Source organism: Platalea leucorodia, assembly GCF_965183815.1.
Source record: "Platalea leucorodia genome assembly, chromosome: 15".
NCBI classification, from domain to species: domain Eukaryota; kingdom Metazoa; phylum Chordata; class Aves; order Pelecaniformes; family Threskiornithidae; genus Platalea; species Platalea leucorodia.
In genome coordinates this window covers 11899330-11924256 of record NC_138837.1, presented here as the reverse complement: position 1 = coordinate 11924256, position 24927 = coordinate 11899330, and the positions used below count along the sequence as shown (strand labels likewise).

Here is a 24927-nt window from a genome sequence, read left to right as displayed (position 1 = left end):
TCATCGACCATGACTACTCCTACAGGCAGAAGGTCTATGCAACCGCCTCTCCTCTGCCAGGACCTGAGCTCCAGGGATGCGTTTTCCCAGAGCAAGGTCTCCTGAGAGCGATGGGTCCCACCACAGTGTCCTGCATCCCAAGGTGATGTTGTTGCAGCCACTCACACCTGTGCTGTGATCCCAAAGGCACATTAAGAGTCTCCTTTCAGTCACCTCCTTCCTTCCTCCTTCATTTACACTTGGGCTGATGGGAGGGACGCTACCCAGCTGCAGCGTGTAGGGAGAGAGCAGAGCTATCAGCACTGCAGAGAGATTTCATTTTTACATTCTTTTTGAACGTGAAGCAAATTGGTGAGTTCCATCTACAAGGCTGACCCCAAAAATATTAATTATATCACCACATTTTTAGCAACATTGCATATCCATCTCACCCTTAGTTTTCTCCCACCTCCTCCATGAGTGATCTCCCTTCTACTCACGCCCTCCTTGAGATCCCTCACACCACGGCAGCGCGGTGCTCTCCCTAACAGAGTCCCCGAGCATCCCTATCCTTCGACCCTTTGGAAAACACACAGACTGTCTCCTCCTGCTTCTTCCTTTGCTTCCTATCACTTGCCCAATTACCAATGCTGAAACACCACTCAGACTCTATAGTAAGTCTCAGCCCATCTTGTATTGTCACAGGCAGCAACTGCAGACATTTAAACAGCAGGAAGATCCTGCAAGTTCACAGAAATCCATCCTCCACCTGAACACGCTGGTGGGATCTTATCCCAAAGAGCAAGGAGCTGTAGCTTTGGGGGTGATCTGGGCCTTAATGAAATGACCCCAGAACTGAGCCTTTGCGTTGAGAAAGGTGCTTATGATAAATTTGCACCATGGAAATAGATATTCGTCCTCCGCTGACCCTGCAAACGTGCCCTGCCCAACCTGAGCCTCAAGCCAGCAGCCCAGCCTGCACCTGACACAGCGCACGGCCACAGTGCCACATGGACAGGTTTGGGCTGCTCTGAGACGCGGGGTCTTCACGTCTCACTGAACCACGCAGGCTTCCTCGGACACTTCGTACTGTCCATCTATGAGCAGGAATAAAACTTCCCAGCCTCGGTGCACCATGGTAAAAACAGCCTCAAAGTTCCCTGCCTTCTTGCTATACCAAGAAAAGCATCTTGGTATAGTGGGTGAGATCCTTCCACATCCAGCTGATGGTGGACAGAAGGTGCCCCTTCCCAGCACATTTCTGGCTTCATAATCCCACAGCAAATACAAGGATGCACTTCCCAGGAGGCCACAGAAGCAGGGAAAGAAGCTCTCACACAGTCTAGACAACAGACTTGATCTCATTTTGAAGCCTTCTACCTCAATTATCTTCCACAAAGAGGAACAAAGGCAGGTCGCAACACCTGAAACTTTCTCTAGGGTTTGTTCGCATTTTTCCTTTTCCACGTACTGAACCAGGAGTGATGTGAAAGAGCCCAGCACTGCTGCGCATCCAAGCCCAGCTACACAACAAGCCCTGCCACTTCTTCCCCACAGCTTAACTTCTGCACTCCGTAACCAAGTCACCTCTTCTGGTTTGCTCTTGTTCCAACCTAAGCCCCTGCATCAAGTGAAAACCATCACCTCCGGGTCACTCTCTCTGCTCTCAGAGGAAATCATCTGATGACTGGTACCATCAGTTTGATAGCTGCAGCAGTCAACCTTGGGGTGGAGATGGCAAGCCGGCTAGCTAACTCCAGGTTCACTGCCAGGCAAACAAGGAATTCGAGACCAGGTCTGCAAAAACGTCAAGTTTTCACTACTCACGGGGCATATTTCTGATTTTCCTACAAAGCAACCCAGGCCTAACAAGCTACATAAGACATTGGGACTTGAGGTTCGGTACCTCCATGTCCTCTCACATCTGAACACTAACGACAAGGTCTTCTCTTCCTCCATCCAAGCAAGTTACCGATACTGAGTTTGCACCACATAAACGCACTCGGAGAAGCTGGAACGAGAGCAGGTCCTCTGCTGCAGGCACGCTCACAAGCAATATGTTCACTTTCCTCTCCAAAGCAGGCTGTGATTTGAAAACAGCAGCGGTGCCAGCTCCAGCACAAGTGAGGCTTGGTGCGGTAACCACATCTCATTAGCAAACCCTTCCCTCCATCAGGATCTCTTGCTGTCATCTCTTCTTTGTCTGCGTTGAAGGCTCCAGGACTCCGTAGCCCTCCTTTTCTTTTCCAGTACAACACACAACTTCCTTTGCCACCGATTACATCTGCCGATTTACAAAAGCTTTTCCTCAAGATCTACATTACTTTTGCACAAATATCTCCCGCATATTGGTTTTTCACTTTAATTTAACTTTTCTCCCCTTGAATCAAATTACCATTTTCCTCTGATCATAATTTGGTCGAATGAAATATAAAGTTGAAGGATATCAGATTTGAGGAAAAGAGGAAAGCAGAGCACGACGATAGATGCGGCGCACTCTTGTCTTATTTCCCATTCAGCCCAAAAGACACCCTGCTCTCATTAGCACTTAATGCAGGTGAAAATAAAGCAGTTTAATATTAAAACAGCGTGGACACATGGAAAACATCCACTCCGGACCTGTTGGAACTTGCCCAATATCACTGCTAAGCTCTTTCTCTATATGAGGAGCTCTTTCACTCGTAAGACTGTAACTCCTTATCTGGGCTAATAACGTTCAATATGAAACCTCTCAAATCCCATTTGAAAACTTAAGTATTCGATATTTAGGACATTTCTCCACTCCATTAGAAACATAACAGCTTAAAGAATACCATCCTGCTGCCATCATGACACAGGCTAACTGCTTATCTGCTGGTTACACCCGAGCCCCAAGGTGTGAATCCAGGGTGCTGCGGCTGCTCTCCACCCCACCAGCTCATTTATGCCAAGGAAGGACTTTGCTGTTTCACTGCCTGCAAAGAAGGGAAGGGTTGTGCATGGGAACAGCGACCAGGAGGCCCAAGGGCCTCTCTGGGATGCGGACACGGAGCACGGGCTGTGCAGAGAGCAGCATCAACACCGCTGCACAGCTGGACACCTCATTCAAGCAGATGGAGTTGGCAACCCCAAGCTAAACACACGCAGGCAAGGCTGCGAGTCTGCAACGCTCTGCGTAAATGTTGTAATGTTTTAAGAGACAAGCCATAATCTATGAACAATAGATCTGGTCACATTCCCGACAAGGCGAATTCCACCCTCCAGTCAAGATCTGACACCAGGCATCCGGCGCTCGCTGACATGGAAACTCGGTCTATTGGCGAGGCACTGCCCGTGCAACCACAGCACCCCAGGAAGATAACTGAAGAGCCGTGTGCTGCAGCCGCTTGAAACATTGCTAATTTCCTCCCAAATTTGTTGAAATTCAAATTATGGTGGCAGCTGGGTGAACAGGAGGAACTCAGACCCTGGCCTCCAGAAAAGTCTTCACCAGCCAGCGATGGGCCATGTTGGTGGACCCAACAGGAGGTGTCCACCACTGGGACAGCCTCCCAGCCGCAGGCTGTGACAACTTATCTAGCGTAGTAACACATGGAATCCATCTTCATAAACACAAAAACCAGAACAAAACAAGGTCTTCTGGCACTGCTAATCCTGCTCTCCAAATCAGGGTAAGGAGGTGAAGAGGAGCCCACAGACCCGTCTGCCCCTGCATCAGCCGCCAGAAGAATCACCAGCTTTCCCAGCCTGTTAAAGTCAACCCATTTTTCTAAATGAAGCATTAACCACAGTGTGATATCAAGATAGAAGACGGCTTTTAATTACATATACAAAGGAGTTCGTAGCACTCCAGCTCTACTGCAAGGGCAGCTTGCTGAGAAAAGCAACTCTGATCAAAGCTTCCAGGCTCCTTCTGTAGACCATAAAAAAGAAAACCCAGTGAGCTTACTGAGTAACTGCATAAATTGTCCCCAGGTTTTTATGCACAAGACTCACGAACTTCTAGCCAGAATGCATTTTGTTTGTGGCATTACCTTTTTTCTGATTTATGCGCCTGTTGAACTTAGAGAGGGAGGATTTTGGAGTTGAAGCATGGAACAACCACCACACATACACAGAAACAGTCATTTTTACCAGGAATGTCCGCTTCCAGATGACAAACTTTGTGTTTCTGTGCAAAATATTTCTATATACACACTCACACAATATATACAAGTATATGTATATATACACACACCTATGTATATGTATATATACATACCTGAGAGTCATGAAGGTCATAAGGAAAAGCTAAGCCTTCAGGACTGGCTGTGGCATGAGGTCACCTCCACACTTAGCAGGTGAGTGCAGCAACAAGGCATTTCTGTTGTGCAACAAGAAGACTTGAGGCTTCTTGGCAAGCTGCACATACCTCCTAGTTTAAAAACAATACCCACACAAAATGAACGTGCCCAAGTGTTTTGCAACTCCCTTTGCTGATCATGGAGCTCCCAGCACGTGACACAAACTGGGTCCTGGACGCAGGTACGCCTAGCACCTACCAGAGGCATAAAACACCTACCACAGGCATTAAAGAGCTCATGTACAAATATGCTATTCCCGTATCTCCTGCCTCCAACTGCTATCATCGCCTTCAGTGGACAGTTTCCTCTGCTAGCTTCTGTCTGCTCTGAATATATCTAAAGAACCCTTTGAAGTCAAAATATTCTTAGCAATTAGATCTTCTCTATTTCTTTTTGCCTTCCTAATTATCCTTTTAACTGCCTTCTGCTTATTTTAATAGATCTTCCTATCCTCCTCCTTACCAGACTGTTTATACCTTTTAAAAGCCTACTGCTTACTGCTTCTAATACTGTTTACATCTTCACTTAGCCACCTCAGCTCAGTTGCTGCTTTTTGCCTAATTTCAGAGTTAACCACGGGAAATTTCCTCTCTGATCTCTACAGCAGTTTGTAAATACCTGCCATTTCTTCTACAATACGTTTCCCTTGTATCTGGGAGAGGGAATGAAGTCTCCTCTAGACCACGAAGCACTCAGAAAAATCCATATTCTTATATATTGCTTTAGGCACACTTCTCTCCACTGCTCTGCCTATCGCTTTTGCATTAGGAATATTAAGCAGATTATTAATGACTGCGTCCCATGTGTTCCCTAAGTACCTTATTCATTATCATTTCCTGCCTGAAAAAGTAAACAAATAGCCTTTTGTGCTCAATGTTACAGGAGATTACCTATGAATTTCATTAGTTATATCTCTACTAGGGGGAAAAAACCAGTTGCGAGTACTTTGGTTTCATACAAGGGCTTCTGCCGGGGGGGTGTGCGCATGTGCAATGGTCCGACGTTGGCAGAGGAGGTTTTGGAGCATCCCTTAGGGTTTGGAAGTGAGAGTAATTTAGGGTCCATTCGGCAGGAGCGAGAGAATATATTAAAGGGATGCTCACTCAATATTTTCTCTGTTCCTTATAATCCTTCCCCAACCATCTGCTACTGGACACTGGGAAACAGGATACCCAAAGAGAGAGACAGAAAGCGAGATCTTTTGTTTAAACCACAGAATAGCTATTCTTTATAACATAACAGCAATTCTCCCCTGTCTAACTGCTAAGCTCTGCCAGAAAACTCTGAAACACATATTCCATAGATGCAGAGAATAAGCAACAGCATCGAGATATGCAGCGTCCACAGTTTCCCTTGGTAGTTTGTTCTAATAGCTAATCTCCCCTGCTGTTCAAAATTTCCACCTCCTACTCTTAAAAATATTTTTGCGTCTTCATTTTGTCATCTGAATGTTTGAATCCAGCTTCCAGGTATTGTTTCTTGCTATGCAGTTTGCTAAAATGAAGGGCTTTGGTACCTGCCTTTTTTTTTTTTTCTTTTTTTAAACCCATGGAGAACTGGCTCCATGAAGATAAAAATCAACAAGTGAGATTTTTTTTTTCCAGACTCTTATTGTCAGGGAGAGTTTCCCAAAATATGGTGCACATCCCCAAACATTTCGGAACAAATACCAATGAGTATTTCTTCTGACTCCTTGAATCACTTCACTCTACTCACACCGCCTGTGTCTTCTCCAACTTTTCAACATCTCTTAAAAAAAAATGAGAGAACTGAAAATCAGGATACTGTATTAAAGCACAAGCGACAGGAGAAGACAGAATAGCTGTTCTTACCTAGCTCTCTTGTTCTGCACACCTGCGGTTTGCATTACGCCATTCCCACGGACTCAGTGTCATTGCTTATGCTGCAGCAGTTGTCCCCTTCCCACCGTGAAGCCTGGTTTGGCATCTCTGCTCTTTCTCTGGTCTCCCCATCCCAAAAGCACTCCCTCCAGCTCTCACCTCCAGATGCACGAATCCTGTGATTCACCATATCAAACAAAGGTCATCCGATGGAGACCCACCAATAATCTAAATCCCTTTCAACAGCTACACTCCCTCCTTACCTGATTTTACATGGACCTGTTGGAGTGGGGCCAGAGGAGGCCACAAAAATGATCAGAGGCTGGAGCACCTCTGCTGTGAGGACAGGCTGAGAGAGCTGGGGGTGTTCAGCCTGGAGAGGAGAAGGCTGCGGGGAGACCTGATTGCAGCCTTCCAGTACTTAAAGGGGGCCTACAAGAAAGATGGAGGTCTTTTTAGCAAGGCCTGCTGCGACAGGACAAGGGGCGATGGTTTTCAACTAAAGGAGGGGAGATTTAGACTAAACACAAGGAAAAAAATTTTCACGATGAGGGTGGTGAAACACTGGAAGGGGTTGCCCGGAGGTGGTAGATGCCCCGTCCCTGGAAACATTCAAGGCCAGGCTGGATGGGGCTCTGAGCAACCTGATCTGGTTGGAGATGTCCCTGCCCATGGCAGGGGGGATGGACTGGATGGCCTTCAAAGGTCCCTTCCATCCCAAAGCATTCCGTGGTTCTATGATTTCCACCAACCCTTCAGCCATCTGCAAGCACAACCATTAGCCCCCAGCACTGTGGAGCGGGACCCCATGGGGCCATTGGCGATGCACATGGTCATCCAAGACCCCGGTCATAACCTGTTTCACACCAGCTTGATGCTACCAGGGGGAGTTTTGGTGAATAACACCAAAACAGACATTTTACCAGCTCAGCAAACGACACATCCTCCATCATTTCTGCTAAAAAACAAATTCAATCTGATATTCCCATCACCTCCTCCCCTACGTTTTGTGCATTCCTTTGCTTTGTCAGCCCTCGTCCCCAGACTGATGTCAGGCAAAGACGGTACAGCAGCAGCATTTGCCAGTTTTTCTGGAATATTCTCACTATATCCAAGTCTTACAGGAGAAAATAAAGATGGAAACCCAACGGCCAGACCCCGCAGGAGTTCCCAGTGAACATCACCCACACGTCCCGGCTGGAAAACGCTCCCACCTCTCACCTGCCCTGGTTAACGCTGGACCTGGAAGCTCTTCTGCATGCGGGCTGTAAGTGTATCATACCTCTTCCTTCAAATAGGGAACAGCAATATTTATTCAACATGTCTAGTTTTTATGCTTTATTATGCATTTTACCTCTCCTCAGTCGTGATAAGTCTACACAAACCATTATTAGAATTTCTTTTGTTCCTAATACAAACACTTTCTTACTGTTCCTTGCACTGACAGTCACAGATTTTTTCCCTTGTGTTTTTAACTTCCTTTATCAATTTTCTGCACTTGATAACTTCTAACTCAAGGATAACTGTCATCTCTTCCTTTTATTATTCCCCCTTTTTTTTTTTCTTTTTTAATTCTCACCAGCGCAGCGCTGCCCGGCTCGCACATGAGCTCAGCCTGCTCGTGCGGGAGGGTGGCCAGCGGGAGAGGGGAGCTCAGGCTCCTGCACAACGCAGGCTGCATCCTACTTTTAGAACAATTTTAAACCCAGACTACGGTTCTCATTTCATGGCAAAGACCATCCTTTGCTAAAATGCACCTGTGAATGACACAGAGGACAACAGATCCTGAAAAAGTAAAACCCAGGACCCACATGGTGACTTTTTGTGAAATGCCACCAGGACCCACCCGCCCGGCCAGGCAGGTTAACTGAGCTGCAAGGTGTGATCTGAAAGAGGGCTTAAGCCAAAGGGGACGGAGCCCCTACAAGAAAGCCAGATGCCATCAAAACCAAAATGAAAACAGATGCCAGCATAGAAAGGCCTATTTAAACTAAAGCCTGAGAAAATCAAAGAAGGGCAGGAGGACATCCAGTTTAAGTGATGGATTTTCTAGCGATGAGGTCATAAATGTACTGTATCCCTGAAAACCTTTATAAAAATTCAGGTAGGAAACAAAAGGCTCAAGGCATTACAGTCCATATCCAAACTATGCAGGAACGATGGAGTTGTGTTGACAGAGAAGCGAAGTGCAGCCCAATATGTTACACATGATTATTGTGCCAGTAGGCAGCAGAGAACCTTTATGGACTGGGAGCCCACCCCAGAAAGGCAGAGCACAGCTACAGCATCGGTGAGCACAGAAGGGTGCTCAAAATGTCACGGAACACCAGAGAGGCTGCAGGTCTCTGCCAAGACAGAAAATAATACCATTTCAGGAAGAGCAGAATTCAGTTAATCCCACAGAGACTTGCCAGTGTGAAAGCAGTCGATGCAGAAATGATGCTCTAGGTCCCAGGTAGGACCTCTCCCCGCACCGCGTCCTCAGCCAAGGCACGGCGGGGAAGGCAGCTGTCCGTGAGTCCTGCTCTGCTCTTCATGGACAACGAGCCTTGGCACAAGCAGGAGGAAAGCAGGCACTGCCAGGGATGGAATTTAACTTGCTCTGTGGAGCCCCTCAACCCACGCTCAGCCCTGCTGCTCCTGTCCCCTCTGGGGCTGGTAGCAGAGATGTGACTCGAGAGAACCCCCAACACCCAGCCCTGCTGCGGACCCCACCACGCAGCCAAGCCCAGAAGTCTTCAGAACACAACCAAGCCCGTTACTCTCACACTTAACTAAAGAAAAGGATACTTAAATAGGAAAATGTGTTAAAAGAGTGTTAATGGAGCAGCTAAAAGGGCTTGCAGGTGAGGTGGAGAACTCGGAGATGGTTATCACCTACCAAAGGGGGCCTGTTAAACAAACAGGCATAGGGTAACAGCAGAGTGAAAAAGGCCATTAGAAACAAAAAGATGCCCTCAGAAAGAAATCAAAATTGCAAGAATGCAAACTCAAGGAAGCTACACTTAAAGCTGTAAAAAGCCAATCCAGAAAAAGATTTTCAGAAACAGGTCGCTGAAGGAATAAAACCTAATTTTTTTAAAAAAAAAAAAAAAAAAAAAATCAAACACAGAAGCACCAGAAGTCTGCCAGGTTCTGGTATAAATCAAGCACTGAAAAAGATAAAACCACAGGATAAAAATTCAACTTCTTTGCACCAGTGCTCACTTGTGACAGGGCTCAGCAATTCCCCTCCTGGACTCCTCCTTCATCAGGAACGAGCTGAGTATCTGCAGGGTCACCAGCAAAAGATGCAGACCTGCCCAGCAAAATTAACAGCAAAAAAAAAAAAATCTACAGGGCCAGACAGTATCCATCCAACAGTCTGAAAGGCATTAAGCTATTAAAATTACCTAGCTACCACAAAACCACTGGTATCAACCTCAGTACCTAAGAACCAGAAAGTAATGAATGTGATCCCACTCTTTTAGAAGAGCTACAGAAGAGATCCAAGGAACTACGAACAGCAGAACTTCATTTTTGTAGCAGAAAAATTAGTATAAACAGTAATTAAAAAAAGAAAACTAAAAATCCGTGTTCACACGGATAAAAAAGAAACACCAGGAATCAATATGGCTTCTGTATAGCCATAACTTGCTAAGCTATGAGTAAGTTTATGTTGGCAAGAGTCAATGTGCAAGTAGAAAAGGGTGAGTGAGCGCTGTAGCATACCTGGTTCCCAAAAAGCCTTAGACAAGTTTCTTCTACAAAGGCTCTTAAGCAAAAACACTCACAATACTTTCATATGCACAGGATAAAGCAAGAAGTCATCTCATTGATTAACAACTGATTAAAAGATGGAAAATAAAGGGCAGAAATAGTTCGTTATCACAGTGGGGTCCCGCCGACATCTGCTCCGTGCACCAAGTAAGATTTGGAGTAAGGAATACACCGGGGGAAAAACGACGACATACACAAAATCAAGGTAGCTAAATTAGACATTAGCATTCACAAAAGCGATCGAGGGCACGCTGAGGGCACCTCTCCAGCAGCGCGAGCGCGGCATTCGATGGTAGCCAGCAAGGCAACAACTAATTATGAGTAAAGAAACAGAAAATGTGCCGATGCATAAAGCCGCCTCCATAGCAGTGTGCATAGTTCTGGTGTGCCCACCTCGAAAGTGATTGCAGAAATAAAATGGGAAGAAAGGAAGCAAAGGAGGGCGACAGGGGCGATCCAGCGAGAGAAATTCCCACGGCGTGTACAGGGTGTCCGTGAACAGCCCCGAGGAGCAGCGCCCCAAGGACGGGCGGGGAGAAGGGGCACGCAGGGCGGCTGGCCGTTGCTTCCCAAAGCACAAAGCTAAACCCCAAAAATAAACCTGACAAGCATGGGAAAGCAAATATTTTTCGCACTCCTATTTGCCTAAATAAATTGTAGACGCTGCAGTTATCCAAATCGTTGCCTTGGCGGTCAGTAACGCCAGGTTACTGAAAATCCACATAACGAGGGACTGCAGCACGTCCTGGGGACAAGATACAAGGAGCCTCCAAAGGGTGGGCACAGCACTGTGAAGCAGATGTGAGAAAGAAACAGCTGTATGCTATACCTGCCAGAGCGGAAAATAAAGCTGCTCTTAGTACATCATCTGTCCCGTACCTGGAGTTATGCAGGGGACGGGTCTAAGACATTCCCTGCCCTGCAGGGCTTGCTGGCAAGGCTGCAGGCTCACAAGAAAACCCAGAAAAGAGTTTGCAATACTGTTTTCTTCTTCTAATTTATGTAGTCAATCACCACTCAACATCTGGTGATAGAGGAATGGGAACCAAAGTTGCCGACTGCTTCAGCACCTCATATAAAAAGGCATCCCCCGCAAGGGAAAGGACACAAAACCATCTAGGGAGGGTAGGAGAAAACAAGGACCTCAACCGGAGCCAGCACAGGAGCCGAGAGCTCGTGCAAAGGGACAGATTTGGAGCCAGGGCTTAGAGCAGAATTTCCTCTGCCTTGAAACAGAGAGACGGAGAAACACGGCAACGCAGAAAGTTGAAGGAAAATACTGGAGGATGGGTTCGTAGAAGTGTCCAAGAGGGGAAAAACGGTTATGATCCAACATCTCACCTTCCCCACGCAGAATTATTAATAGTTCTCGCACAGAAATTCGTAACGGAGCCAGTGTGTTTGCTGGGTCCTCGGCTTCGCTGGGGGATGCTCTTCCAGTCAGCTTTGGGTCACATTTGAAACCCCTAAACTACCTCCAGGAAGAAAGAACAGGCCCAAATTCTTCAAGTTTACAGCTCACTGTGATGTCTACTCAGAAAAATCTAACAAAAATAATTGGGCAAAAAGTTTAGAAGTTACAATGTCCCCAAAAAAATGTTTCTGCAGTTTGCTTTTGAAAAATTTCCTACTGCTTTTTTGGGTTTGTGGGATCATTAAAATAGCTGAGCTGGGAATGTCATTTACTTTGTTGGTTTTGCTAAGAAAGAGTACCTTCTGGGATGGAACAGTGGGGGTGTTTGTGGGGGAAAAAAGGCTTCTTGTAAACAAAATGGACTCAACTATTGACATGCAAAATAGACCAAATGATTATTTATATAACAAACTGTTATAACGTGATCAAACTTTAAATATTAAAAAAAAAAACTCAACACTTCGGCAGAAAAGAAACTAAAATGTGTTATTCCTGGTGCCAGAATATTTCTAAATGAAAGCATGTATTAATAGAAGATATTCCTCGCGTTTATTGCATAAGGGCTCTCCTGCCATTCAGAGAGTTAAGGTAGAGGGACGGTGTGTTTTGGAAACAACGTTGGCCGAACACTTTAAAATTACATAAATCCAGAGGAGACAGATAATTTTTTTTGCTATTTTTGGGCGGGAGGAAGGAAGAGGCTTGAAAAATGTAAATATTCTAATGCCATTTTTCCTCCAGAATGATATTTTGCTCATGATAATAGTCTCTTAACAGAATGAAATCCTTCTGTCCTGCAGAGTCAAAGGGGTAGGCTGAAGTACAGGACCTAGGTACCATTTTACTGACTTTGGTCAAAGCTACTTGTGGGGAAATTTAACCACAAGCCTAAATCCCTGCAGGACTGGTCCCTAAGTGAATTCCTGAGCAGAACAAAAATTAAAGCATTGCAGATTAAAAAAAACAAAAACAAAAACAAAAACAAAACAAAACAAAACAAAAAAAAAAAAAAAAAAAAAGAAAAACCAAACCACACATCCTATGAGGAAAAGTCAAGATACAAATGGAAAATTCCTTCCTGGCTCCATGGATGCTAATTGTGTACCTTATGCTAGCAGCTGAATATCATAAATTTCTACATATATATTTAATTAGGTTAATTTGTAAAACGTAGACATATGTCTGCTTAAAGTAGACAGGAACATTTCATTTTATACATTTTAAATACCACATAATGATCTACAATCACAAACACTGTTTATGCTGGAGCAGGAAGGCCAAAGAGCTCTCCGTGAAAGGAGGAAAGCACAAACATTTACGAGTCAGACAAACAAACACTCACAACCTGCGACCGCTCTCTCCTCCACCTTATCAGAAACCAAAAGCAAATGGAGCATTCTCAGCGAATCTATTTTTTAGCAACTAAACCAATTAAGACTAAGGCGTAAAAAAGAAATAAAAAATTTAAATACACGCAAGTTTTCAGGAAAACGGTCTCTCATTTTTCTCAATTTTGGGGTGATTTTTCTCATTTACGAATGGCACCGCTGCTTGCCCTGAGGATGCTCCAGTGGCCTCATGCCTACATCCCTCTAACGTCTGCAAGCCGCTTCCAGGAGCGGGAATTGCATCGCTGCTCTCAGACCACACGCGATACAACTCGGACCTTGCAAACTCGCTCCGGATGGACTTTGCCTCCACCTAATGCAATTTCTTTGGATACATTTGCATTTTTTTATTTCTCGCCGAGTGTCCTCCCCGGCTCGCGGCAGAGCAGGTCCCGCTCCAAGGCTGTCTCTCTGGCAGTGTCCTAACAAACCCAATTAAGGAGAAACGTTAATTGCAACTGCTGTTATCACCAACCCGCCAAATTTATAGGCCTCTAAAATAAAGACAGATAAGAAGGTAAAAATATCCCTCCCTCAGAGTTAATATGTAGTATGCCTCCGTGGTATTACCCATAACCAGATAGCCGAAGCCACATGCCCTGCAGCAGTCTAAACATGACAGAGTCAAAACACGCCTGGGGACAGTCCCGCTGTTCAATTATTAATTACTTCACTGGCGAAGTTCATCTCCAGCCCTGCCAGCCCGCACCAGTCCCACCAGCTCGTGCCCACTGCCAAGCACTCACCCGGCAACCCCAGGGTCACCGACTGCCGGGTCCCACCCCGTCCCCTGGTGTCACTGCCACCACTGTCGTCCCAAGGATGCACCTGAGCATCTCGAGAGCCCGACATGGCATCACCTGATCGCAAAGAGAAATCCCGCTGATTCCCAAGGGGATCTTCAGCTCCCCTCTGCTACCAGCCCGATCCAAATCCGGCTGCAGCTCCCTACACAGGTTTCAAAAACGCATACAGAAATTCAAAACGGTATTTTGTTTCCAGCAAATTCCTGTGTCCTTACAACCCTCCCTTCCCACCCTCAAAATTACAAATACCACAAATGCCGGTAAAAGCTCAGGATTTGGAGCCCACAGACTAAAGCGTGTCAGACTTCAAGTGACAGACTGACACCCAGAAAGCAGTAGCTGTTCTTGGGTTTCAAGGTAGGGACCTACCAGGTCCGTCTGCACGCTCTTCACCGGGATGCTCTCAGCTCAGTTTCCAAACTACATCCAACAGTCTGCAGACTTAATGTAAGAAATTGTACAAATCTGCTCCAGATTCAGGGTTTCATTCATTCTCCCCTCCTGTAGCCAAGTACTTAGAATAAAATTAGAATAAAAAAAACCTCACCAAAATACAAACAACTCAATTTCAAGCGTGCACCCCAAAGGCTCCGCAGCGCCCCAAGCCCTGGCCAAGGACCACGACCACGTTCTGCTCCCAATGGGATCAACCCATGTCACTTCGGGTTTTCCTCCAGGTTCCCCTCCCGGCTCTCCCGCACCAGCAAAGCTGTTGGCTTCGGTTGCAGAGTTTTGAAAACTGAGGTTTAATGCTTCTAAAAATAGGTCTAAAGCAATTAAATACTTGTACTAAAATTGTTCTCAACATACTGGAAGCAGAACCTAAATGACGGGCCTTCAGCGTAAGCACACCCAACTTCTTCTGAAAACTCACTTCTGCTGCTATTTTCGAGCAGGAAAGGATACCTACACCCACACAGAGTAAAAAATTACCTTTCAAAAAATTACTTGCTGCCTGAGTGTATCTAGTAAAATGAAATCACAAGTATTAAAACCTGAAGACCCTGGAAACACGGTGGTGCCATCGGGGCACCAGCACCGCGACACGACCACGTTTGGCCCCTTGCAGCTGTTGAGCGAGAGCCTTGCTCAGCTCACTGCCGATGGAAAGGGCTGACAAACACGACTGTTGTCACGTCTATCAGTTGCTGAGATATTGAACCTTGTGTGATAACATCCCTCATTTCTAGAAGAGTACAGAGGATACCGATGGCTCACTGAGGTCCTTTGTTATCTGTCCCAAGCATGGCCGATCCTTGCCAGGATGGACCCAACAGCATCCCAGACCCACCAGAGATCTGCACTCTCCATCTACGAGTCTCTCAGACACATCCATATGCATAAACACGTACACACTCGCATTGATCCCTCACATCTACGGCAACTCCTCAATGGCTTCGGCAGCCCCCAGCCTCTGCTCCACGCGCCGACATTCGCATTTCCCTGTGTCAGCCCCTCATCAGCACAGGCAAAATCTCCAGCGGCGGCTTTTCCACTTCCAGCCTTATTTTTCACATTACGCCAGCCAAATATAGATGTGAAACAAACAGGAGTACTGTAAATTACAAGCAAGGAAGGCCTTGCCTATATAATTAAATCTTTGCAGGTACAGTACACCAGCTAAACCTTTCTAAGCGCACACTGAAGAGTGCCTTGGCAATACAGGTGAGAGAAAGAAAGACGAAGAAAGACTGCCAAGAAGAGCTACCCTAGCAGAGGAATTGGTACAGTGACACCAGTCCCACCACCAAAAAGCATCACGGACAGCCGCCCCGGGCCCTTTGCATGGGGACAGCCGTTGGGTCAGGCCAGCCCTGCCAGGCTGACCCAGAGCTCTGCAATTTCACCCCAAATGGGCCATGTGGCTTCCAGCTTCTCCAGAGGCAGCACAGCTCCATCAACCACAAGCCTCATCACCTGGCAGGAGCCTGAAACTCTGCCCTGACCTTGTCCAAGAGTCACCCGGGCCCATCCACACCCACGGGGGCACAAGCACGGGGGTTCCGCTGGTTTGACCTCCCCAGGGGAGGCACCACGCGCCCTGTGTCCCCAGATGCTGCCTCCGCTCCCCGAGCCGCCTAACACCGCATCCCCGTCGCAGCAAAGGCTTCCAGCGTGCTGGCACGAGCACTCACAGACCGGTCAATGAACCTGAGCTAACTGCCATTCGGTTGCCAAAAAAACCTAAAAAATGTAGAGCACAAAAACTCTTCTATATGGGTACAGACGTGGTTTAGGCAGGGGTACAGAGTCTAATCTGCTAATATCGCTTCTGCACAACTCGTACCCTCAATGCTGTAGCCCTCCCCACATACACCTCTCTGAATAAGAAACTTCCGTGCAGTTGTGCTTTCAAAGAGTACAGAGGAGGATTTTCTCTACTTAACCTCTTTTTTCTGCCACGTCTTACACTGCTCTACTTTGGGAGCAACTAACAGAGAGACTCAAATAAGTAAGACCCAAGTAACTCAGAAAAGCCATCATGCAGCTTGCCTGGCACCTCCACGTGCATTTACACACTCAATAGTGTTGGCGTACAAAACCCGCATTACAGGAGGTCACCTACGTCCATCATTTTGGTATTCGACTGGCACATGCACGTTTCAGAAGCTAGCAAAGCAACTGCTGTGTGGGAAGAGCCCAGACTGCTGACCCCAGCCCAAAAGGAAGACCAACGCTCACGCTCAACTTCACACGCCACCGCAGTGCCACCAACGGCAAGGAAAGTGCTCAACAAGAGACAGCAAATAAGGCCCAGGACTATGGGAGGATGGATTCAAGGTCTAAATATCCAACGTCAACCAAGGGAAAGCAATCTTGCCTTTATAAACACCCTGTCCAAGGAGTGGGGCATGGCAGCTTTGACGTCTCCAGCACGCACCTGTCTTGGGAAGGGACCTGCTCCACAGAAAGGGCATCTCCTCCAGCCCTTCCCTTCTTCCGAAGAAGACACAAGCGTGTAGCAACACCTCCTACATCCCACGACTCACCCGAACGTGCAACAGCTACGGGTGCATCCCAGCTTCCCCGAGACGAGGCGGAGACGGGAGGCACCAAACCCTGCTCCAGCCAGAGCCAACTGTGCCGCTGCGGCCACGGGCTTTGTGGAGAACCAACTGTTGCTGAAGTTACCCATCAACTCAGTCCGCTGCTTATTATTTATGATTATTAAATTTTGCATCCTCTTGATTATGCCCCCAAGTGAAAAGCTTTCTCTCTATATGTTGTATATATTATGTATTATGTTATATATCATATATTATATATATTGATTTCTTTCCACTCCCTTTCTGCTACAGCTTTACCCCCTCCCACCGCCACCAGAGCTAACCAAGGTAACCAGGAGCCGCGTGCCGTGCCTCTCCCACGCAGGGCATGCAGTCAGCCCCTTCACCGCACACCACGTGCCGCTGCCTTCCCGGGTCCCTCTGCCCACTCCTGGTGCCACGGCTTAAAAATCCAGCTCTCACACGACTGCCGCCAAGGCAGAGCCGCTGTGACAAGCCGCACCAGAGCCGTGTGCCACTGATGAAATACACATTGCAAATGGTTATTTTTCATATACTATCCACGGTAAACAGCATCATTCATTTCTATTCCCTTGCTCCAGACAAATCAATGATTGTTAATGCAAAGTCAACACGTCCAGATGTAGTTTGCATACTAGTTAACCACTAAATTGGCATCACATAGTACAAAATAATCAAGAGATATTCAAGGAATCAAACAAAAGCAAAAAGGAGGCAGATGACTAGCAATTAATCCATAAAAGACCTTTAAAAATTAGAAACTTCTTCCCCAGAAAACATGGTATGGCCAAACTGAATCCACAAATGCAAAATTCTAAATATTTGTAACGATAGACTTCTAACTGCTCAGAAATTTAGAAATTACAACAAATAAATATCTCACGGTGCCACTTACTCATGTCCCTTACCAAAAGGCAACCGCAACCTCCAGCCGCGCTGGCAGTCCCTGCCCCGGCGCCTCTTCCCCTCGCCCTCCCCCGTGCCCCCGCTTGGCACATTACGCACCAACAGGGCCTAATCCTGCAAACGGCACCTCTGACAAAAGTCGTGTTGCCGGGCAGCTCCCCACGACTGGGGGACCAACCCTGTCCGGTTTAGGGCATTCTGGTCCTGAAAGCCCCCAGCACAATTAGCAGGCAAATAATTGTTTATGTGGATCTGAGCGTCAACTGGAGCAACCTGCAGCACCCTGTGCAGTACCAGCAGGTTAAGGTGGGATGCAGCAAACCCTTCTGCACGTGCGATGCGCTTCACGCGTGGCAAGGCGTCCCACAGGAGCTACACCTGGGTTGGGCGACCACGCGCTCCCCTACACGGGTAACGCCTGCACCGTGCCGTTTCCGAAATCCGAGCGATGCCCGAGATGCTCGAGCTGAGACCGCCGGCAGCTCAACTCGCGATGCCAGGGACGCTGAAAGGTACGATTGCCACCACCGCTCACCCAGCCGGAGCCAGCGCGGCCCCGAGGGGAGCTGTGCCATGGGGAGTTGTGCCGCGGGGACCAGCCGGGACCAGCCCAGCAACCGGCACCGGGGACCGAGCCCCATCACGCCGCAGTGGGAAGGTCTAAATCCTTCAACAGGCACAGCATCCGAAGAAGCGGGCACAAATCCTGAATCTGTATCAGCATGAGCCTTACAGCAGGTTTCAACCCCCTCCAAAAAAAAAATATTAAATTAATCTAACTTTTAGAACGCTAATTTCACTGCCGCACTCGCATAATTGCAAACTTGACTGCGCATCACCAGGGCCACATGACTGCACCCATGAACTGAACTATTCACGGTGTTGCATTATGGCAGCAATATGTATTTAAATTATTCTGGAGTTATGCGAATAGTGTCCTAAGGTTTTCTATGGCGCTTGTGTAAATATTATCTACTACTTCAATAATATTATGTCTATTTTCATCCAAGGATGAAAATATGAAAATATGTCTATTTTCATCCTCACTGAGGATGAGGTGCCTGAAATTTTTCTTTTTTAAAAAAATACATTTTAGTTATGTCACAAAAAATATGTTGATATCGCTCTGCCGGGCTCCCTTCCTCCCCCTCCCCCTTCCAAGCTGCCAAACAGCAATTTTTAAAATGATAAATATTGATCAACTTTCCAGAAAAAAGAAGAAGAAAAAAAAAAATCCCCCTGAAAGCAGACTGCGATGAAAAATTATGAAAAATTTTCCAAGCAGGAGGAGGTTTCTCCTGGAAGGACACCGGCACACAGAAAGGTTAGATTCAGAAACCCATTATAACCTCAAGCTTTTCATCACCGGCGAAACATATAATGGAAGCTGTTGCTTAAAAGAACCTGATATACACAGAGTTAAAGATTGTAAAGGTTGCGGTACGCACACCTACGCTATGACAGCATCCCCACAAGTTGCAGCCGAGTACCATGGCATCGCATTTTCATCTCTGCAGAGGAGATGTGCAACACGCAGACCCAGTTCAAATCGCGACAGAAAATTCACTTATTCCCACAACAGCTGAAAACAGGTTAAAACAGATATAAACTAGGGCCTTTCAAGTTTCAATTCCTCTATTTTAGGATAGCATGATAAACTTTAAAGATACAACTGTAAACTGTTGTCATTGTGACCCAAAATTGAATATATGTCATTATTTGTAATTAAAATGTAGCCCCCCTCAGTGCGTCCCCCCATCCCAACGCACAGCCATGGTGGTGCTCCCCAGATCCCAGGGCGAGGGTGTGGGGCCAGGCAGAGAAAAAGCAGCATCAAAAGATCTCCACTTGGAAAAAATGTATGAAACCTTTAAAAAAAAAAAAAAAATACAGCTAAACGGTTTCTTTGGGTATAATCACAGAGTAAGTGAAAGTTATGGGGTGCAGCTCAAGGAAGGGAATTCTTGGAGTATAAGGATATGGAAAAGCCACCACGTTAAAGCTTCCTGGATGAAACCATGAATAAAATATTCTCCAGGATTGTTTAATCCAATGGAGAGCATGGTGTGGAATTTTTACCCGTGTCTGCCACCCCACTCCAACTGCACCACTGCTGGTCTGTCACCGTGGTATGCGACCATTATTTGCTAAAAAAGAGTCAGGAAGAGGGTGGGTCCCTTGCGGGGGGGCTCTTGGGGGGGAAATAAATGCAAAAATAAAAATATGAAGTTGACATTTCAGAGTATTTTCTCCTCCACCCAAGAGTTATCCTGCTTTGCAATTTTTTTTCCATCACCCCCCCCCCCCGAGCAACCCAAAACATGAAACAAATAAAGGGGAGGAGGGTGAAAACCAGCCTCAGAACCCTGAATTCACCAGCCACTCCTGCCTAAATTCAAGCAAATATCAAGTTACAGTGAAATAAAAATCAAAACAGAAAAAAAAAAAAAACAACACCACAAAAAAAAAAAAAAACTTTTCAGGGGTTTGAGATTCAGATTTAAAAATTCATTCTGGATTGAAATTTCATTTTTTTTTTTAAGCGCCTGGATTTCAGCATTTGCGGCTGGGTGCCCGGCAGCTCCAGAAACTCACTTCTGAGTTCGAAATTTAAAAATGCCTTTTTTAAAAAAAAAAAAAAAAAAAAAAAAAAAACAACCAAACTGCTGCAGCTGTGGAGCCAGCCATCTTGCTATTTTGTCCCCATTTTAGAGAGGAGACTGTGTCAAGGTTGGTAAAACTCAATGTTGACCTAATCTTTCCCTTCCTCTCCCTCCCCCACTTTTAGGAGGAAAGGCCATGTATCTCTCCTATATTGCTTTTTTTCTCGAAACAATGCATGTTTCAGTGCTCTTTTGTTATTTATTTTTAAAAAGATCAATACCAAGACCCCAGTATTCAAGGGCAACCCTACAATAATAAACCAGTGTGTGCACAGTCCAGAACTCGCAGGGCACCCCGTAAGAGCAAAATAACAGGAACATAACAGCATTTAAAAAAAAAAAAAAAAACAAAACCAAAAAAAATTATGAAAAAAAGATTTTCAATTCAAACTCCAGGAAGGCTTTCTAGTAAGAGTCAAGGAGAAAAAGGATTTTGAAATTGTGAAAATATCATGGCTGAGCCCTTTAAAGGCACTTCATTTTTACTGGTTAAAAAAAAAAATCAAAATCACTAAATCTGCAATTATTTTTTCACAATATTGTTAATTATGCATATTCATAATATCATGGCGGACCTTATAACAAACCTGTGTAAATACTAGATTTATATGACCCACAGTATCTGGAGTTGTGACAGTGTGTGTGTGTGTGTTTAAAAAAAGAAGAAAGAAAAAAAACCTAAAAACCCTACTATGGAAATTTTTTTCTTTACAAAAGAAGTAGGAAATTAAATGCTGGAAACTATGTTTTAATTATGCCAGGAGAAACCATCAGAAAAGCCAAGAAATTCAAAAATAAAACTGACATTCGACTCTTAATTTTGCTTGTCCTCGTGTTTTCCTGGACTGTGTTTAGAACCTCATTGTTTAAGAGCAGTTTTGCATGAAATCCAAAATCACCAAAAAAAAAAAAAAAAAAAAAAAAATTTGGGTGTGTCCACAGCAAATTTTCTATGCTCTAATTTTCCTGCAAAACTCCTCATTTGAAAGAAATAACTTTAAGCACTGCAGCAAAAAAAATCAGTTTTGGCACAGCGTGCTGCACAAGTTCAAAATTACAATGAAGTACAATTCATAATTGCTCCGTAACAGCAATTCTCCCACTTTCCCAAACTAATCATTTTATTGCAGCTCATCCAGGGGTGCCCATCTCAAACTTGAATTACTTTCATTTCCGAGCACTCTGCTGCTCCCAGGCTCCCTTTTCCTCCAGAAAAAGGGGTGGGGGGGTGGGGGGGAAACCTGAATTCATTCAAATTCCAGCTTAATTTTCATTTACATATTAGCTGGGCTTCGCCTCCAAAGGGACAAAAATGAAATTTTCGGGGCGAGCCGGGCGCAGCCCAGGGCTGCGGCGGGGGGACCCCGGCCCCGCACCGCCCCGCCGGCCCCAACTTTCTTGAAAAATAAGAAATAGCAGAATATTTCCTCTTTTTTTTTTTTTTTTCAATTTTAATTTCTTTTTTTTTTTTTTTATTTACGAAATAGTCTCCTCTAGGTGGCGTCGTTTTAATGGAAAAAAAAAAAAAAAAAAAACTACCGTTCGGGAGGAAAATTAGAGAAGGGGGGGGAAAAAAAAAGAAGAAAAAAAAAAAGAAAAGCAAAAGCCCCGAGAAGGGGAGCGGGGGAGCGGCGAGCGGGAGCTCGGCGGGCCCGGAGCGCGGGGCCGGCCGGGCCGGGCCGGGGGCGGGCGGGCCGGGGTGCCGGGCTCCGGGCCGGGCCGGGCCGCGGCCGGCGGCTCGTCCCCGCCGACATGGCTGCTGGGCGCCGCTTTGTTTTCCGCCCCGGTCCGCGGGGGGCGGCGGGCCCGGTGCGGGCCGCGGCGGTCCGGGGAGCCGTGCCCCGGCGGCGCCCCCCGCGCACTGCGCCAAAGCGCCGCCGGCGGGGCTCCGCGACGGGGCGGCTGCGGCGGCTGCCGCCCTCCCTTCCCTCCCTTCCTCCCCGCTCCCTCCGCCTCCCCCCGGGGGACACGCCGCCCGGCCGCCGCGTACCTGCGCTCCCGTCGCCGCCGCCGCCGCCGGAGCGGAGCCGTCCGGCTGGTTCATGGGGCTGGGGCGGGAGGCAGGCGAGCCCCGCGCCGCCGGGGCCTGCGATCCGCCGCGCACAATGCCGGCGCCGCCGCCGCCGCCGCTGCCTCCTTTCCGCCCTCCCAGGAGCGGCGAGTGGGGGCGATGCCCCCGCTGCGCGGGTGGGCGGCTCGCCGGGCTGCTGCAGCCCCCCTTCCCCCCGGGGGCATGGGCCGGGGCGGCCGCCGCGGGCACGGGCGCTGCCGCTAGCGGCGCGGCGCGCAGGGCTGGGCGGGCGCCTCCCGCTGCCGAGCCCGCGCCGCCGCCGCCGCCATCACGAGAGCCGCTCTGGGGGCAGCTCCAGCCGCAGCGCGCTCGCAGCCAGCGGCGGCGGGAGAAAGGGGCTGAGTCTGGCCCAGCGCGGGAGCCGCGCCGCGCCGCCGGCCGGCCCCGCGCTGCCCTCCGCCCCCGCGCGGCCCCGGCCCGGCCCGGCCCCGCGCCGGGCACCGCCGCGCCGCGGCCGCCCAGCCCGGCCGCCGCCGCCGCCCGGCGGGCGCGGGGCCGCTCCGCGCCGTGGGGCCGCCGCCGCGGCGCCCCCCGTGGGGTGGCGAGGCGGGGGGGGGCGGGGGGGTGCGGACCCCGGCCCCCCGGGAAGCCCGGGCAGAGCGGCGGGGCCGGGCCCCCCGCCTCGCCTCCGCGGCCCCGGCCTGGCCCCGCGGGCGTCGAGGCGGCCTTCGGGCCGGGGGCGAGAGCGCGGCGGGGTGGGAGCGCGGGGGGCGGCAGGGCCCCCCCGGGTTCTCCCCCGGCCCTTGGGGAGGGGACGGCCCCCGCCCTGGCGGCTGAGCACCGCCACCGGGCGCGGGGCCTGCGGGAGGGCCCGGGGCGAAGCGGGACCCGAGGGGAAACGGGGTGCGAGGGGACGGGGGGGGGGGGGGCGGCAGAAGGGGCCCGGGCGGCCGAAGGGTCCGGGACCAGCCAAAGGGTCTGCGCAGCATCGCCCCGACCGCTCTCCCCTTCCTCTGCCCCGCAGCACGCCCGCCGGTCAAAGCACCCTCTCTCCTTTCAGCCCCGAAGCCCCCAGGCGTCGGCGTCCCCCCATGTCAAAGAGCTGTTTCGCCATGGTGCAAAACGAGGAAAAGTCTTTCTTCGTTCTCGTGTGAAACTCATCCCGACACCATCGCCCTCCGCAGTGAGCTTTTCCTCAGCATGTGCTCACGACGCTCAGTGCCACCCGGCAAACTTTGCTATTTTCCTCCAAAAAGAAAAAAAAAGCAGCACTTTTCTTCCTGTGGAAAACATACAGCATTAACTACAAGCGTAATTACATCTCGTGCGTACCTGGTGTTTTTTTCCCTTGTGAAGCACTGCCAAAAATAGTTATTAATAATATTAATAAAATAATCTGAACTCATGGATCTCCCTGCCCCGGCCCATGAAACCCGCTTTCCCAAGAGCTCCACAAAGCTAGAAATTTGTGCAGAGTCGAACGCTGATTTTGTTCTTGCTGCCCAGGCTAAAGATAGCTTCAAAGATATTGCAAAACACAAATTTATTTTACTTAATATCTTTCATGCAGATTTCATTCCAAAACGCTGTACAGTCCGATAATGTAATTACAGAGCTAAATAAAAACAAAGGGGCAGGGGAATTGGTGGAGAGGTTGGGCAAGGGAAGATGTTTTCCGAATGAGCTTAGAAGGGATGTGGGAAGTCAAGAGGCAAAAACCACTCATGAGGCTCTTTCACCCCCAGTGTCGGCGTGAAGAGGAGCCAGAAGGAGTCCCCCGTGGACCAGAATAAAGCAAAACAGGGTGTTTAACAAACAGTATAGTTTGAGGAAGGCTTGGGGGAAAAGGCTGTTTTGACGTGGAGTCTGCAGGATGAGAAGGCGCATAGAGATGCCCTCAACAGCCTTCGGGAAACCTGCTCGCTGCCCTCCTTCCTGAAGCCAAAGCCTGGAGAGAAGAGATCCCCACCCCTCTGAGCACCACGATGTCTAAGGGCCCATTTCGAGCAGTCGCGGCATGCTTTTAAACGTCTTCGGCTATGGAGAATCCATCACAACTGATGGTGACTTGGCCAACTATTCGTCACCTCCACTGCTGAAAGACAAAACCGTGACTCGCTCCTAGCCTAACCCTGCTTGGCTCCCATTCGGTACGTCCGTAACGCGGCAGAGCCTCCTGCCGTCCCGTGTCCGTGAGCCGCGTAGGTAAATCATCCCCTTGCCGCCTTTGGGGGTCTGTCTTCCCTCTGGAAGGGCAGTATTTGTGCTCTCCAAGCTTCCTCAGCCCAAACCTTCTCCCATTTCTTCTGATCGTGGACACAGAACGGATGCAGGAGTCGAGCAGCAACCAGGAAACTGCCAGAGACACCAACAACCTCTTTTTCATATGTATTTTTCCAACGGCCTTGCAGTCTGCTTTGGCTGTCCAGCTAACGCGGCCGTTGCATGGGGTGGTGGGGTTGGGGCCCCACGGGACAGACTTGCCAGTTCTCGGTCAGATCTCGGAGTCTGGAGCCTTCCTCCCGAGGGACTTGGCTGCTGCTTGGTCTTGGCTTTGTGAAACCGTCCCTCCAAAACCAGCGTGTGTTCTGCTGCTGAGCGTGGATTTCATGCTGTTTGCACGTAGCAAGGTGATCCCTTCTGCCTGAAGAACAGCCCCTTCTCCTCTGTCGGGGTGAGGTCTAATGCAGAATCTCTACAAGTTCAGACATTTTGAGTTAGGAAATGTCTATTGATCAGTCTAAGGAATTCCAAGGATGTTTCAAACCTGGCAGGACGAGCGATCCCTCATGTTGCTCAGGCTGAAGTC

At 48.3% G+C, this 24927-nt stretch overlaps 1 protein-coding gene across 7 annotated transcripts in view; it reads right to left on the bottom strand.

The window, feature by feature from the left end:
* Positions 1-22305, bottom strand: part of ZNF618 (zinc finger protein 618) — a 166553-nt gene extending 144248 nt beyond the window's left edge. For 6 of the 7 annotated variants that reach the window (XM_082327481.1, XM_082327474.1, XM_082327478.1 and 3 more), the window contains exon 1: positions 22098-22305. In XM_082327481.1, the coding sequence (XP_082183607.1) occupies positions 22098-22151 (54 nt within the window). In that variant the 5' untranslated portion in view covers positions 22152-22305. The remainder of the gene's footprint in view (positions 1-22097) is intronic. The other variant, XM_082327476.1, reaches the window with a different exon arrangement.
* Between the last annotated feature and the right edge of the window lie 2622 nt (positions 22306-24927).